The 16,307-nt window shown below is 43.9% G+C and overlaps 1 protein-coding gene across 1 annotated transcript in view; it reads right to left on the reverse strand.

Annotated features, from left to right (window-relative positions):
- LMTK2 (lemur tyrosine kinase 2) overlaps positions 1-16,307 on the reverse strand; it is a 70,366-nt gene that overhangs the window by 16,868 nt on the left and 37,191 nt on the right. The window contains exons 5-8 of the mRNA XM_084818436.1: positions 15,027-15,145; positions 12,350-12,437; positions 3,135-3,268; positions 1,233-1,317 (exon numbers count right to left, since the gene is read on the reverse strand). Coding sequence (XP_084674562.1) covers positions 1,233-1,317; positions 3,135-3,268; positions 12,350-12,437; positions 15,027-15,145 — 426 coding nt within the window. The remainder of the gene's footprint in view (positions 1-1,232; positions 1,318-3,134; positions 3,269-12,349; positions 12,438-15,026; positions 15,146-16,307) is intronic.

Here is a 16,307-nt window from a genome sequence, read left to right on the forward strand (position 1 = left end):
ACATAAAAGGAATATGGAAATATGTGGCAATATTCAAAACGCAGTTTGGCAGCTAGACCACCAAACTAAAAGATTTAAATAGAAACTGGCATTCTTATCTACTGTATAAAAGTCACCCAAGTCTCATAATGTGAAAACAATTTTAATTGTTTACCAAGAATGAGAAATCTAACTATATGAAATGCAATGCTAACATTTCTTGAGTCAAATATCATATAGTCTGTCCAAACAAGTCTGAATAACCAGTCAGCTATTATAATCTGGGAATTTATTCAGGTACTTTTGTTCCTCACTAAGACCTCGTTCGCACATAATGACAACCCATGGGCAGTCAGGGCCTCACAGGAGCGAGCAAGCATGCTGCCTCCCAATCACTCACCACTTCCACTTTGTTTCCGCTTTTGTAAACAACCTATTTCCTGGGTTGTTTGTTGCGATGTCTGAACCCGGCACTCTGGATTGTTGAGGGAGAAACAACCCAGAGTTTTAACCCAACAACAAACTATGTGTTAAAACTTTTGAGTTTTTTCTCCTTCAATAACCCAGAATGCCGGGTTCGGATGTTGCAACAAACAACCTGGGAACAGGGTGTTCCTGGGTTGTTTACAAAAGTGGAAATGGCAAGTGGTCAGGAGGCAGCGCACTCACTCCCACGCAGCCCTAACTACCCATAGATGGTTTAAACAGTGGGTAGTGGTTCTGTGAGAACTGGGTCGACATGCAGTTTACCCTTGAAGTTACACACAAGTATGTGCAATGCAGTCCCAACAAGGTTTTTGTTTTAATGAAAAACAGCCACAGGAGGGTGCAGAAAAACAGAGAGAAGAAGAGTTAAGCACACACTCCTCAGATCATGTTCACATCCTCCAGAGGCTGCTTTTCATAGTAAGAAAGCACCCAAATCTTACTGCTTAATTCAAAAGGTTATATAATCCTTTCCTTAAGCAATATATAGCACTTCCTACATGGCACAACCCCACTGATGTATGCAAATTTGTCCACTACAACAGAGGGGATGAAGAGAACACTGGCAAATTCGGCACATAAACAGAACCACAGACGAGTAGTACAAACAAACTGAGATTACCATATAAGCTGTCAAGCTACTGCATTCAAAATCAAGCAAGCTCATATAAAAACACCAGGTTGTAACTTTAGTAGTTCCATTCATCAATAAATAAACCATAGTTAGTGCCACCTAATTGAGGCTCTGAAATTAATATTTAACTTACCTTGTACCTACTGAACCCTATTCCATAGTCCCCAACTTTTACATTTAAATCAGATGTAAGGAAGCAATTCCTTAAGGCCAAGTCACTGAAAAAAAACATTGCAATGAGAACAAAAGAAAGCTCAATGTAAGCTCAGACGATAAAAATCAATGATGTAGCTAATGTAACTAAGTTCAGCTTACTCAGCATCATTCTAATTACAGCCTTACGTAGCTTGGTTCTAAAGGGCACCAGCAGTAGCCATACAAAATCAGCACAAAATTATCTCAGGACAGAAAGCCTGGGTTCAAGTCCCCACTAAACAGGGAAATTCACCTGGTGATCTTAGGCTAAAAAGGTAAAGGTGTCCTCAACCAGTCGTGTCCGACTCTAGGGTGCGGTGCTCATCCCCGTTTCTAAGCCGAAGAGCCAGTGCTGTCCGAAGACGCTTCCGTGGTCATGTGGCCGGCATGACTGAACACCGAGGTGCACGGAACGCTGTTACCTTTCCCGCCGAGGCGGTACCTATTTATCTACTTGCAATTTCTTGCTTTTGAACTGCTAGGTTGGCAGAAGCTGGGACAGAAGACGGGAGCTCACTCCGTCATGCAGTACTCGGGTCTCGAACTGCTGACCTGCCGCCCTTCCAGTCTGCAGTTCAGCGTCTTAACCACTAAGCCACCGCGGCCCTTAGGATCTTAGGCTAGTCTACTGCAAACAGTAGCCACGGGTAGGGGACGGGGAGATTTGGGGCAGAAAACTGGGGCAAGGCTCCAATCCAGCAAATGTTTCTTCTTCAAAACATGGCTGGTTTAAGCATACATATTTTAAAAGCATGAATAATGTAACATGCAATTTGGCCCTTAAAACTCTATTGTGCAAGACACTAACAGATCAACCTCAGAATACCACTGGGTAGACCAAGTAAAAAAGGAGTGGGCAACCTCCGAGGGCTGGGGGGAAGGAAGTGCACTGGCCACTCCAGAACCCTGTGGGGGCCACATTCCTCTCCACTGCCACCACTGGAATTCCAGCAATTCTGCTTAGAAACAATTCTGCTTGTTTCCCGGCAGAATGAGAGTCCCCACAGCTATCTGGCAGAAGCCCCGATCTGCAAAGAAACAGGGGGTGTGATCGCAGTGTGCTGTTTCTCTGTAGAAAGAAGAATTTTGCTGAGAAATAGTATGTGTCGGGAGCACAAGCCTTGTTTCCCAGCAGAATCACTGGGATTTTGGGGGTCACGGTGGCAACCGGACTGAATGGGGGCTGCACAGATGTCCATGACAGGCTGCAAGTGTGCTGTGTGTTAGGAAGCTGCCTTATACCATCAGACCATTGGTCCATTTAGCCCAGTACTGTCAACACTGACTGGCAGTGGCTCTAGAGGCTTTCAGGCAGGATTCCTTCCTAGCCCTACCTGGAGATGCTGGGGATTGAACCTGGGACCTTCTGGTTGCAAGCAGGGGCTCTACCACTGAGGTACAGCCCCTTCCAATGTTGCTCACCCCTGGAGTCCAGTGGTGCAAGCAATTTCACCTGGCCGAAGTTTCAGCAGGTAAATAATTCAGTTACCAGCTCCCACGCAAGTCAACATGGATTCAAAGCTGAAGAATCACAGGGGTCTCTGCTATTAAGGTGCATGTATAAGGTGGCTGCGCAATGGCTCCAGCCTCCACTTGGTGAGCTCCCAACTCACAGATGGAAGCAAAAGAAGAAACAGCCAGAGCAAACAGGTATCTTTATATTCTCCAAGGTGTGTGTGTGTGTGGGGGGGGAGAGCGGAAAGAAAAAGGCTGAGATCCAATATTCAACGCGCCTCAGAACCCGATACAACTTAGTATTTTAGAATTCAAGTTTTGCTTTTAAACTTCATCAAGCACATATGAAAAAGAGACAGCAGCATTAGATATTTGGAAGTCTTACCCATGTACAAAATTATGCTTATGCATTATGGTGAGTCCAGCAGCAATCTCACATGCAATCCTCTGCAGCAGCATTATTTGAGAATCTCCTTTAATGTTTTCCTGTTCATTGCAAAGATACGTTTTTAGGTCACCCTGTAAAGCAAGTTTAAGAACACTCATCAATGGCTTCTCATGCTGGTTGCACCTAACAGGTATTTAATGAAGCAGCAACTAAAACACATAGTTTAGCTCTCATCAGTCAACAAGGTTATTAGCAGTAGTTATAAATAAGCTTGCGCTTAGAGAATCCGGTCATCAAATTTCACATCTCCGTAAGGTTTCTTGGAGAAGGTACCTGAGGTACATGCTGTGGCCCTTTTAAGGCCACACTGATTAACTTATGTAGGTAGGTATGATCAGATTAAGATTAAGGTTATGGGAAGATGAAAAAATGGAAGGCTAACTCACAACTCTTCCCAAGGGCATAAAAAGAAAGAGGCTAGGAGGTGAGAGACAGGAGTTAAGAGAGAGAAGAATCAGAGATGAGAACAATAATATATGGAAGGATGCATGGCAGCAGTGATCTGTGTAAAAACAAACAAACCTATATTTGCTCTATTTGTTAATTACCAAGAGAACCCAGGTTCTCTTGGTAATGTACAACTGAACCATTTAAAACAATTAAATATAGTATCCATATAATCCAGTTACAGTGTGAACTTAAAATGATCAAATACAGTAGCCAAAACCATAACAAAGAAAGTAACCTGATCACAGAAACCTAAAATAACCTAAAACACATGCCAACTGCCTTAAGTGTTAATACCAATGTTAAAATTATATTAAAATAATTAAAATGTTCTGACAGCAGAAAAATATTTATCTTGCATTGAAAAACATTGGCAAAGGCCTCAAGTGAGCTTCTCTAGGAAGAGTGTTCCATAACTGGGGCCACCATTAAAAAGGCCCTCTCCCTCATTTCATCATCTGAACTACAGACTGAGGAAGCACTCACAGAAGGCCTGAAGGTTCAGGTAGGTACAAAGAAAATGGTGATCCTTTAGATACCAAGGCCCTAAGCCAACCGTAGGTCCTCAGATGTTATTGGACTACAGTTACCATCATCCCTGACAACTGACCATACTGGCTGAGGATGTTGGGAATTGTAGGTCAACACCATCTGGGCACCCAAGGTTGGGAAAGGCTGTCCTAAGCTGTGCAAGTCTTCATGGGTCAAAAGTGGCACCCTGAATTGGGCCCAGAAAACAGATTGGGGGCCAACAGTGTGAAGTGGCTGTGAGCTTCACCATGAGAAGAGTTTTGAACTTTGGCCTTTTGCATGCAGATGTAACATTATCCATTGTATTGCACTGCATTGGCCCCCAAATAAGGGATGGTTACAAGCACAGACACAACACATACTTATAGCCTTCCACATCCACTAAACTGGGATCATCACACAAACTGATCTGACAGGCTGGTTGTACCACAGACCTCAGTTTAAACATTTGCAGTAAGAATGCATGACCCTTATAGAGAGGCCTGAATCTGAAAACACTGTACAGTAAGCAGCAGTCCAGCAAAGAGAACACAAGTCTGACAGTTAATTTCAATTCGCACATTTAACGACTGGTTCATACATGGATGCACGTGACTCAATTACTCTACATTTGTTAGCTGGCAGCTGAAAGCCTGGACTGGACAGAAAAGTGATGTGTTAGGGGCAGCATGAAAGCTCCATCTGTGGTTTTGACCAGCAATGGATCCTACACACACTCAGACACTACAGGCGCATGTGTGTGAAATGCTGAACAGAACTGTTTCGCTGGCTGTAGATGGCAGCAAAATACTAAGCGACGGCGACTTAGGACATTCGTTCAGGAAGACAGAGAACTCAAGCTTCCTGGATTAACCTCCTACAGTTTGTAAACGAAAAACTATTACAGGTTGTTAAATGATTACACATGATTAAGTTGTGTGTGTTTTTTAAAAGGAAGCTATTTTCCTTGGATGCCTTTTACTCAAAATTCCCTAGTATCCGAATAGCTAATGCAAAGAACTGCTTTAGTCAACTTGTCTTTCAGAATGTAAGTGTGAGAGCAAACTACACATTATGCTGAGTGCATAGTATGCAGCTATGCCTGGGTTTTTTCTTTATTTAAGGGGGGGCATGCGGGGTGTTCAAACGTGATCAAGATTGCAGTGCACAGGGGGGGGACTTAAGTCTCCCCACCAGACATGACCCAGAGGAAAACTGATACCAATAGCTTTTTTCTAAGCCCCATAGCTGCAGGGCGGCATTTTCCTCTAGATAACAGCTGGGAAGTGAAGGCTTAAACCCCTCCTTCATGTGCACTGCAGTCCTGATAGCTATCAGACAGACTCACACACTTGTACTTATATAAGGAAGCAGTACAGATGTAGCTGCTTGCTACACAATCAGTGTAACATTTCATTTGGCCCTATAAAGCATAGCTGAAGCTGGGCATGAACAAAGCTTGATTAGGAAACCACATAAATGCCTCCTCCAAACCAATCCACAAGGGAAGGCTGCCAAGTAGTCAAAATAATCCTGAGCATCATGGGTTAAGCAAAGCCTGGAGATGTATCTTTTAACTGGCAGAACCGAGCACGCATTTGAAAGATAGTTATTGTAAGAACTCATGCTTGAATAATGCGGTATAGGTTTTATTTTAAAGCATGTGATGGCTAGCAGCTAACAAGTCAAGATGAGCAAGCAACTAGAGCTTTGGCTCTTGGGTGGTATAGAAATATAATTAATAATAATAGTAGTAGTAATAGTAGTAGTAATACTAAAATACACATTAAATGCAAACCCAAGCTTGCCCCTTACTCAAAAAGGAGGTGCAGCCAACCACATCTCTTACAAACACAGGTTTGTAAATGTAAATTGCACTGCATCGATGCTTCATAAATATGGCAATTTATATTGTTGTCCTGCTCTTCCTTGGAGCCCCCAGTGGACTCCCATTCATGTTACTGATGAGGCCTGATTCGACTCAGCAGTTCTGCAACATCAGATGCTCCCACATCGCTCATTGGGCCTTGCACTCACTTTATGCAGTGTTTACATTTGCACTCAAATTGGTGATAATCTTATATGAATTTTAGAAAGAAAGGCTAAGATGTAACTTGAGTCTTTATGCACCAGCTTAACAGAAAGTAATGGGCTTCTGTATACATGCCCAACTGCTATGGTACCTCTTTCTCATTAGCAGATGGGGAGGTGGGGGAAGGATATATAGTTTCTGCATTGGCATCCCAGAAGATGCCAGGCTTCCCTCAGGAACAGTGCCAAGCTAGACTTATCCACTGCCCACATTTATTACGGTCACAGTGCTTAAGGAGACATGCTTCGAATGTGGAAGGGTACTCTCTGTGGAGTAAATACATTACGTTTTCCAATACTTGGACTGGACATAGTTTCAAAAAGGCACTAGTTTAGCATGACTAACTGGCCTGACCTTGCCTGGGGTCTTCTCTCATGCACAGTTACAATCAGCTCCCTTTAATTCATGTATATGAAGTAATAGTTTACAGTCCCGGTTTAAATATTGAAATCAAATGGATTAAAAGGTTAAAATACATTTTGATAGACTAAAAATATATTAGTAGATTAGGTCTAAAAATATTTAATACAAATAGTTATAAAATTGCAGAGGGTAAGAGCCATCTTAGAAGAAATCCTAAAAACATGAAAATCCTGGGAACATGCTAGTTCCCCCCAAGTATTGTTAATGGAGAACAATATATACCTATGCTTAGGAGACATTTGGAAGGCTGTGTGTGCATGTGAGGGGCCATGGCTCAGGGGTAGAGTACCTGCTTAGCATTCAGAAGGTCTCAGGTTCTATCCCCAGCATCTCCAGGTAGGGCTAGGAAAGAATCCTGCCCAAAACTCTAGAGAGCCATTGCTGCCAGTCAGTGTTGACAATACTGGGCTAAATAGACCAAATGGTCTGACTCAGTATAAGGCAGCTTCCTATGTTCCTATGTGTGTGTCTCTGGAGTGGGTGGACGACTGTGGCATCTAAGGTGCCATTGTGTATTGACTGGAAGGAGAGACATATTTGTGGGTTAGACACAGGGTCTAACCCACAAATGGAGAGCTGGGAGAGAAGCAAGTAAGGGACGAAGTCTAGAGAGCGGCAGAACCACAGAGGATCAGAGAGGAGCTATAAGGGTCTTCTGCAGCACTCAAGGGGAAAGAGCTTGTTCTGAGGTTGTGTGGAGATAATGGACTGACCCTTGCCCTTGGCTGACCCTTTCTGTGAAGCCACCAGCACTGGGCAATTGATGCAAACCAACATGGCTATCAGTTTAAGCCTCCCTCCCCAAAGTTTTTTTTTTTAAGGACAATACAACACGCTCCCCCTTCTTCATCTAGGAACTTCCTTCCTATTTCTGGAAATTTAGAACCAAGCAGTCACAGCTCAAGAACATCTTCTGGCAGAGGCAGGATCCAAGATAAGCAACAGGATGTTCTGAAGGGGGGGCAGCGTGTATCAACTGCCTGCAGACTTGCTAACTTCATCTTCTCAATGAGTTGCAAAAAGCTCCCGACAAGCAACAAGCGAGCCTGGCTGACAGGCAAGTCGGCCTTGCAATATAAACGTTACATCCACTTTATAATACAATTATTTGTTCCCCATTCGTCATTCTATCAACAAGGAATTCTGTGTGCTGACAAAAGGTTGGCCACACATAGCTGGGTAATATATTACAGTTAATAAGCTGGTTACTACCCTATTTTTAAACTATACAACCCCATGATGATAGGAAATGATACACCATTAGTTAATTATAGATTAAGAGGCTTTCCACAAGCATGTCAACTACTACACAATCATTTCGGACAAGAGAACACGAAGGAGCAATCGCTCATTTAACAAACAGCAGCTGCTGCACCTTATGACGGATTGGAGAGAAATTGGTCCTCTTTCAAGCACTCAGGTTTAAAAGTTTTCATTATTCCCCAAATGTGATGCTGTTTATTTCCAAGGGCATGGCTCTAAAATCAGCTACACAGGTTTGACAGTAGTTGTAGCACAGACAGCCTCCCACAGTAAACATAATCAACTGCCAGACAGAACAGAGCCCAGCAGTTATTGGTGGTAATCTACACATACACATGCAAGAAGCCCAGTTCCCAACAACCTGGCTCAATCCAGACACTACACTGAAGCTTAGTTCAGAGCTTGGTCTGATGTCTGAATCAACAAACCATGGTTATGGCCATAGCAATACCTTCGGAGACTACTGCAGTCATGAAGATGGGAGTGAATGTATGAAGTCCAGTGCTGAGAGGGTGGAAAATGAACGCAGACAAGCAACTTTGAACCATGGTTTGCCTGTTGTACATCTGGAAGCACAAATCACAGTGTGGGTTCTTAACAACCGTTAGTGCAAATCACTGTTTGGCATGATGTTTGAATGCAGTCTCTGTCTCAGTCTAGGGTGGCCAAGCAACAGAACCCAGAACGAGACTCTGCCAATAACAGCAACCTCAATTGTCCATAATTGGGGATGCCAATGGAAACAAAGGGATATCAAGCAGGTTTGTCCCCTAACTCAACAGCATTTTTAAACACATCACTTTATTTTCTCCCATATGAACAAATCGCTGCCATTCACTCCAATGGGAAAAATTAAGCTTTGCACGATGGAACAGTGAACTATGCTGAGGGGAAAACTGGCTGTGAGAAGGTCTGGCCCTTGCTGACAGGGAGCCCATGGAGGGTCACACTAGAGGCCTCTGCAGTACACATATTTTCTGTCTGCACACACGTAATGGCGAGACATTTCACTAGTCATAATAATTAGTATTTACATTGCATATGAAGCACTGTAAACATTCACAGTGGTGCTTACAACCATCCTGCAAAGTAGCCCGTTGTCATCATCATCCCCATATTACGAGGGGGGAGTGACAACTGAGGCTGCTTGAGGCTACTCTAGAGTTTGTGACTGACAAGTGGTTTTACTCAGGTACTTTCCAGCTTACTATCACCTCAACAGCTCTGCTATACTGCTGCTTGCTAGCTACCTGTGTGTGAGAAAACATTTCCCTAAGCAAGGGCTCACACACATGAACGTTGCCTATTACCAACAGGAAAGCGGTAACTACGGCAGCTGCGCCCCTTCCTTCCCAACCATCTGCTCCCATTGGTAGCACATGCCCTGGTCTCCTCTCGTTTAGACTACTGTAATGCGCTCTACGTGGGGTTACCCTTGAAGACGGTTCGGAAGCTGCAGCTGGTACAGAATGCGGCGGCTCGCCTGATCAAAGGCAGCCGCTGGCGAGATCACTTCACTCCAGTGCTGAAGGAGCTGCACTGGTTACCAGTTGTTTTCCGGGCCAAATTCAAGGTGTTGTTTTTGACCTTTAAAACCCTATACAGTTCCGGCCCAGCCTATCTCAAGGAGCGCCTCCAGCAACACCAGATAGGCCCCTCAGCAAGATCAGCCTCGGATGGCTTTCTCTCTGCCCCATCAGCCAGGACAGCCAGGCTGGTAAGGATGAGGGAGAGGGCCTTCTCTGTGGTGGCCCCCACTCTGTGGAACTCCCTCCCTAGGGAACTCCGCCATGCCCCCTCTTTAATGAGCTTCCGCCACGTATTAAAAACGTGGTCATTCAGGCAGGCATTTAGGGTAGGTTAGGGTAATTTTAGAAATGGGATGTTTTTAATGTTGAATTTTATTGTTCTGAAAAGTTTTTATTGTTGTACATCGCCCAGAATGGCTCGGTGACCAGCGAGATGGGCGATTAATAAATTTAATAAATAAACAAACAAACAAACAAACAAGCACACACTTCCACATAGAACGCATCAAGGGGCTCATGAAATTTATACCCTATTCTGTCAGGTGACCTCCCAGCTCTAGTAAGGTATGGTGGGTCTAGTCCATTTGGTGCTACTTTGTTTCACATCCTTGGCAACGCTGTCCCGGTTCGTACACAGTGATAACCCAGAATTTAAACAAATTCTGGGTTACCAGGAATGAGGCAGTGTGCTGGTATGTACTGCCCAATTACTAAACAAACCACGGAGCTTCCGGCTGTGGTTTGGGTACCATTATGCACAAACCAGGAACTCTGGCTCTTCTCTCCCCTGACAAGCCAGAGAAATAATCCATGGGTTACCAGGGGACAAGCCGGAATTCCTGGTTCGCATGCAACACTAACCAAACCACAACCGGAAGGTCAGTGTTTTGTTTAGCCATTCATGGTGATCCCAATAACCCACAATTACAAAAAAGATTCTGGGTTATTGTTGCATGAGAACCAGGCCAGTATCTAACAAGGCGTAGAGGCTTTTAAGTATAGGCCTACCTCATCCTGAAGTGATCATCTTTGTTTTAATTCAGGCATAAAGGTAAAAGTGAAGGTACAGGGAGTTATGAAGAAAGCATATGAAGATCAGGCCCAAGGAAGATCATCTACAGAACACCACTCAGTACTGGATGTCTAGGTAAATTATTTTTATCACTGGGGAAAAGCCAACACAGTGCAGGTGTACAATCACTACTAGACAGTTTCCACTGCCTGTAAGAACATAAGGACATAAGCACCATGCTAAATCAGACCAAAGTCCATCTAGTCCAGCATTCTGTTCACACAGTGGCCAACCAGCTGCCTATGGGAAACCCACAAGCAGGACATGAGCACCCTCCCACCCATGCTCCCCTGCAACTGGTGTACATAGGCATACTGCCTCTGGTACTCGAGGTAGCTTATAGCCATCTGGACTAGAACTCATCAATAGCCTTCTCCATGATGACAGCCTTATCTTCCATGGGGTGCTAGCACAGATCACCATGTGGAAATGTAACTGTGTGGCACTCACCTGTATTGGTCCAAGAAAGCATTTATTGTCTGATACCTTTTATGTTGCACAGTGTAGGTGTGGCTATAACTGCATATGTTAACAGGGCTACGCAGCACAGCATGCAATTAACGCCAGCTTCACATCCCACTCCTCTTCTCACTTACGAAAGTTACTCACATCTCACATACTTGCAAGTAGCAAAGTGTTTTTGCAGCTGCTGTACTGTACATTATTGTATTTCTAAGACAAGCATTGGTTTGATTGAAACAGACTGTAGCAACAGGGTTTTAATTTCTATGGTCATAATTTGACAGCAGTGAAGTTTATAAACACTAGTTCCCTTGCTGCAAAGTTTACTGCACCATATTCTATCCTGACAAGTGAAATCCTTGTATGGATTATACCACAAGATCATGGCAATTTCAGTTATCATGTGCTAAGCTTCCGAGTATTAAAAACTTACATTCTATGAATAATGAGAACTTTTATATGCAAAACGCCCTTGGAATCAGGTTAAATATGTCAGAAGCATGGCAGAACGTAGGCAGAAATAAATTATCCAAAAGCAACGAAGACTTTAGAATTTCTCAAGAAAAAGGTCATGTCTGTTTGTCCCACTGTTCATCCCACAATAGGCCAGGAAATTAAATGACACATTTATTAGTACTGAACATCTCTAGAGACACGAGAGATCCATTACTGAATCAGTATAACTAGGCCAGAGTCACCTAGAATTCTGGGGGAAAAAGTTTCTTCCAGACGAAATAGAGAACCAGAGGTGCTCTTTGAGAAGCCTAGGTTTAAAAACAAATCTAAGACCAGCCTGGAATGCTGGAGGCAGCCTAGCCAGAAATGCAAACAGGCCAGTATGTTTGTGAACATTGATTGTAATAGAGGCTCTCTCTTCTGTTGCAGGCAAATTTTTAGTTTTTTATTTTTTAATTCATTTATTTCATTTCTATACCGCCCAATAGCCAAAGTAATATTTGTAATATTACATATTACAAAAATATGTAAACACCCACAGCTGATCATGAAATGCATATTAGACCAGCAACTCTTCCTTTCTCCCCAGTAGTATCTGACTTAACTTGAGCCAGTATTCTCAGCCAAAAGTCCAGTTTGTTTCTGTAGTTCTATTTTTATGAACTCCACGCAGGCGACCCTGGTTCAAATTAAGCACTGGTCATCTGGCATTCTTGTCACCTAAGTCTATGGCTGCACTGTTTTCTTCCTTCTCTCCCCAAAGGAGTTCGTCAGCCATGGTGGAAGCAAAACAGAAGAGCACCTCCCTCAAACCTACAAGCCTTCTCAGGAAAGAATCAGAGATATCCTTATCAAATCAGAATCAAGCTGCTATTATAGTGAAATAGCATTTACTCACCAAGTCACAAAATTCAAATACCAAAAGATAGGGAATGGCTTCCACACACTGCCCAGTACATTGGAGGACATTTGGATGCTGAAGAATTCTGCAAGGAAAAGAAAAACAAGACAAAACAATGCCTTTAGGTCAGGAACACTTCATTTCATTCCAGGCTCATGAGCTAGTCTACATGAATAAAAAAAACAACTTGGTGGTGTGTGTTCAACAGTGGACACCCATGAAAAAAGGTTTTCTGCAAATCACTCCCACAGGGGAATCAATAAATGGAGGGATGCAACCATGAGCATTCCATGCCAAAGCTACACATACAAAGAGGCCGAGAGCCACTATGAGAAAGTACAAAAAATGCTGTGCATGGACTGGAAAGACCAGAATTCAAATCTCAGCTCAAGCCATAAAAGCTCCCTGGACAGCTTCTCAGGCACAAAATTGGGTGAGATAGCTAATACCCTGGAAGACAGAAACAGAATTCAAAGTGATCTTTATAGGATGGAGTGCTGGGCAGGAAACAACAGAATGACATTTAATAGGGATAAATGCCAAGTTCTGCACCTAGGAAAAAGAAACTAAATGCACAGTTACAAGATGGGGAATACTTGGCTCAACAATACTACAAGTGAGAAGGATCTTGGAATTGTTGTAGATTACAAGATGAATATGAGCCAACAAGATGATGTGGCTGCAAAAAAGGCAAATGCTATTGTGGGCTGCATTAAGAGAAGTATAGCTTCCAAATCACATGAACTACTAGTTCCCCTCTACGCAGCACTGGTTAGGCCTCATCTGGAGTACTGTGCCCAGTTCTGGGCGCCACACTTTAAGAACGATGCAGACAAACTGGAGAGGGTTCAGAGGAGGGCAGTGAAGATGACCAGGGGACTGGAAACAAAGCCCTACGAGGAGAGACTGAAAGAACTGGGCATGTTTAGCCGTGAGAAGACTGAGGGGAGATATGATAGCACTCTTCAAGTACCTGAAAGGTTGTCACCGAGAAGAGATCCTGCCCTTCCTCTCTATCATCCCAGAGCGCAGGACACGGAATCATGGGTTCAAGTTACAGGAAGCCAGATTCCGGCTGAACATCAGGAAAAACTTCCTGACTGTTAGAGCAATACGACAATGGAACCAATTACCTAGGGAGGTGGTGGGCTCTCCCACACTGGAGGCGTTCAAGACGAGGCTGGACAGCCATCTGTCAGGGATGCTTTGACTTGGATTCCTGCATTGAGCAGGGAGCTGGATTCGACGGTCCTATAGGCCCCTTCCAACCCTACTATTCTATGATTCAGCCTAACCTTACTCACAAAAGCTTGTCTGGGAGGGTAAAAGTGAATACTGCCATGTGCACCACCGGGGCCAGCCCAAGATATTTTGCTGCCCAAGGCAAAGGTCAAGGTGGCATCCCTTCCCATTCCATGTACAGAAGCAGACTAGACTGACAGTTATAACATAAGAAGAACCATGCTGGATCAAACAAAGGGTCCATTTAGTCCAGGATTCTCTTCCCACAATGGCCTGTGGGAAACCTACAAGTAGGACAGGAGTGCAACAGCATCGTTTCACTCATGTTCCCCAGCAACTGGCATTCAGAGGCATACTGCCTCTGATGCTGGAGGTAGCATGTGAGAGCCAGTGTGGTGTAGTGGTTAGATGTTGGACAGTTGCTTGAGAGACCCAGGTCCTAGTTCCCACTTGGCTAGGAAGCTCACTGGGTGACTTTGGGCCAGTCACAGCTTTGCAGCCTCACCTACCTCACAGGGTTGTTATGAGGATAACATGGAGAGGAGGAGGATTATCCATGGGCTCCTTGGAGGCAAAGGTGAGATATAAATATAACAAACAAAACAAACAAATCGTGAATACTAGCCATCGATAGCCTTCTCCTCCAGGAATTTGTCTAATCCCCTTTTAAAGCCATCCAAATTGGTGGCGATTACTACGTCTTGTAGTAGCAAATTCCATCATTTAACTCTGCGCTGTGTGAAGAAGTCCTTCCTTTTATCTGTCCTGGATCTCCCACCAATCAGCTTCATGGGATGACTTCAGGTTCTAGTATTATGGGAGAGGGAGAAAAATGTCTCCCTATCCACTTCCTCCACACCACACAGTTGAATCTTACTTCAGCACTGGCAATGGGGCAGCTTCCTCCACTGCACCTGAGGGCAGCAGGCTAGTGTAGGGAGGATAAAGCAGGCCACATGGCACATACAGCTTTGTCCGCTAATATCTTGCTGTCGCTTCCTGCCCCTCAGCATCTGCCATCTCACTCTGTCTAATGGTAGGGTAAGGCCACCCCCATGCACTACTGAGCTCCTTAGAGAAAATGAAGTAAAAACTGGGAAAGGGAAAGGCCTATGTAGAACTTGTAGCTCCCTTTAGCAAGCATCCACACATCCTTGCAACCATTCCCCACCCCCAACCAGAGTCCAAACACGCCTTACTATTTATCTATTAGCAAGCAATCTTCCTACTGTTAAGCTTGTTAGCAATCCCCAGTTGCGCTGTCTAATAAGGTTTTGGGGCCGTTTTCAGTTTTTACTTTGCCACCATGAGAGAGATACGAAAAAAGCATTATTTCACAATAGGCTAAGAAGCGCATCACTGTTTTTTCAAGATGTACCTGTAGTATGCACTGTAAGTTTGTATTGCTACAAGGTATTGAGACGCTACTTACAAATAAGGTTCTCCATGCCTCAAAAACTGTTCTTGTTCCTTCGGACTGGCACTCGCTTTTAATTCCTTCACAACTACTCTTGCCACACTAGTGCCTGTGTAAACCTCCCCAAGCAGAACCTGAAACAGAAACAGTTAAGCCTCAGTTATGTTTTAAAACAAGGAGGAAACCATTTTGAGGGCAAGAAAAATAAAGGTTGCTACAATGCACATCAAGAACGTGAATGCCAAGCGTTGCCTTATACCAAAGGCTGGCTTGCACAATCACTGCAGCACGCTGTGTCTTATTTAAGCCATGGTGGGTTGTGGCACGTGCCTGTGGCCATTGTGAATATTCAAGCCACAGTGGGCAGTTGCTTGTCGTGATGTCCTAAACCTGCACAGGGCGGTTTGTTGGCATGGTTAACAAACCACCCACAACCCCAAAACAGCCCACGGTGGGCTGTGGTGACTGTGCAAACCAGCCCCAATCCAACGGTTCATCTAGCCTGGTATAACCCACCCTGACTTGCAGAAGCTGTCTCCCAAGCCTCAACCCTTCTAGCCAAGATCCTTTCCCTGAATATGGCAGGGACTGAACCTGGGGCTTTATCCATACAAAGCATGCGCTCTGCCAGTGAGCTATGGCCCTCCCAGGGAAGGTTCTGCCTTTTTTCTTTTCTTTTTTTGGCCAACTACTCTGAAGCTCTTATTAAGGATTAGAAGCTTAAGAAGTGTAAAATTCTGGCATGGAACTTCAACTTCAAGAAAGGGATTTGCTCTTTAACATAAGAATCTTAGAATTAAAATTAGTAGTGTATCTGTAAACATATACAGGCTCCTCGAAAGATAAGGCTTTAAAAAAATGGCTTGGATCGTAAGTTAATTTAGGATCCAAGATTATGGCTGATACCCCACCGCCACCACCTCCCACATTTTTCAGGGGGGGCCCTCAACTCAGGAACATCTACACCCAGAGAAGCTTTCTGAGGGTACAGAGACCAGAAGTTTTCCTTCCACGAATTTCCTTAAGTTAGGCTTAGATCACAAGTTAAGGGCATAATCCTATACATGTTTAGACAGAAAAAGTCCTACAACTCCCAGCATGGCTGGCTGGGGAATGCTGGGAGTTGTAGGACTTTTGTCTGTCTAAATATGCATAGGTTTGTGCCCTAAGTTACGTTTTCACACTACTTGAAATTCCTAGTTAGATCGAACTGTAATTTTAAATAGCCTGTCAAACATCTAAGCGAGGATGCTTATGTAAAATAATTTTAAAACTTTAAGCAGAATGACAGTTTCA

Source organism: Heloderma suspectum, chromosome 12 (genome assembly GCF_057233095.1).
Source record: "Heloderma suspectum isolate Gila_16-S chromosome 12, 16-S_ref, whole genome shotgun sequence".
NCBI classification, from domain to species: domain Eukaryota; kingdom Metazoa; phylum Chordata; class Lepidosauria; order Squamata; family Helodermatidae; genus Heloderma; species Heloderma suspectum.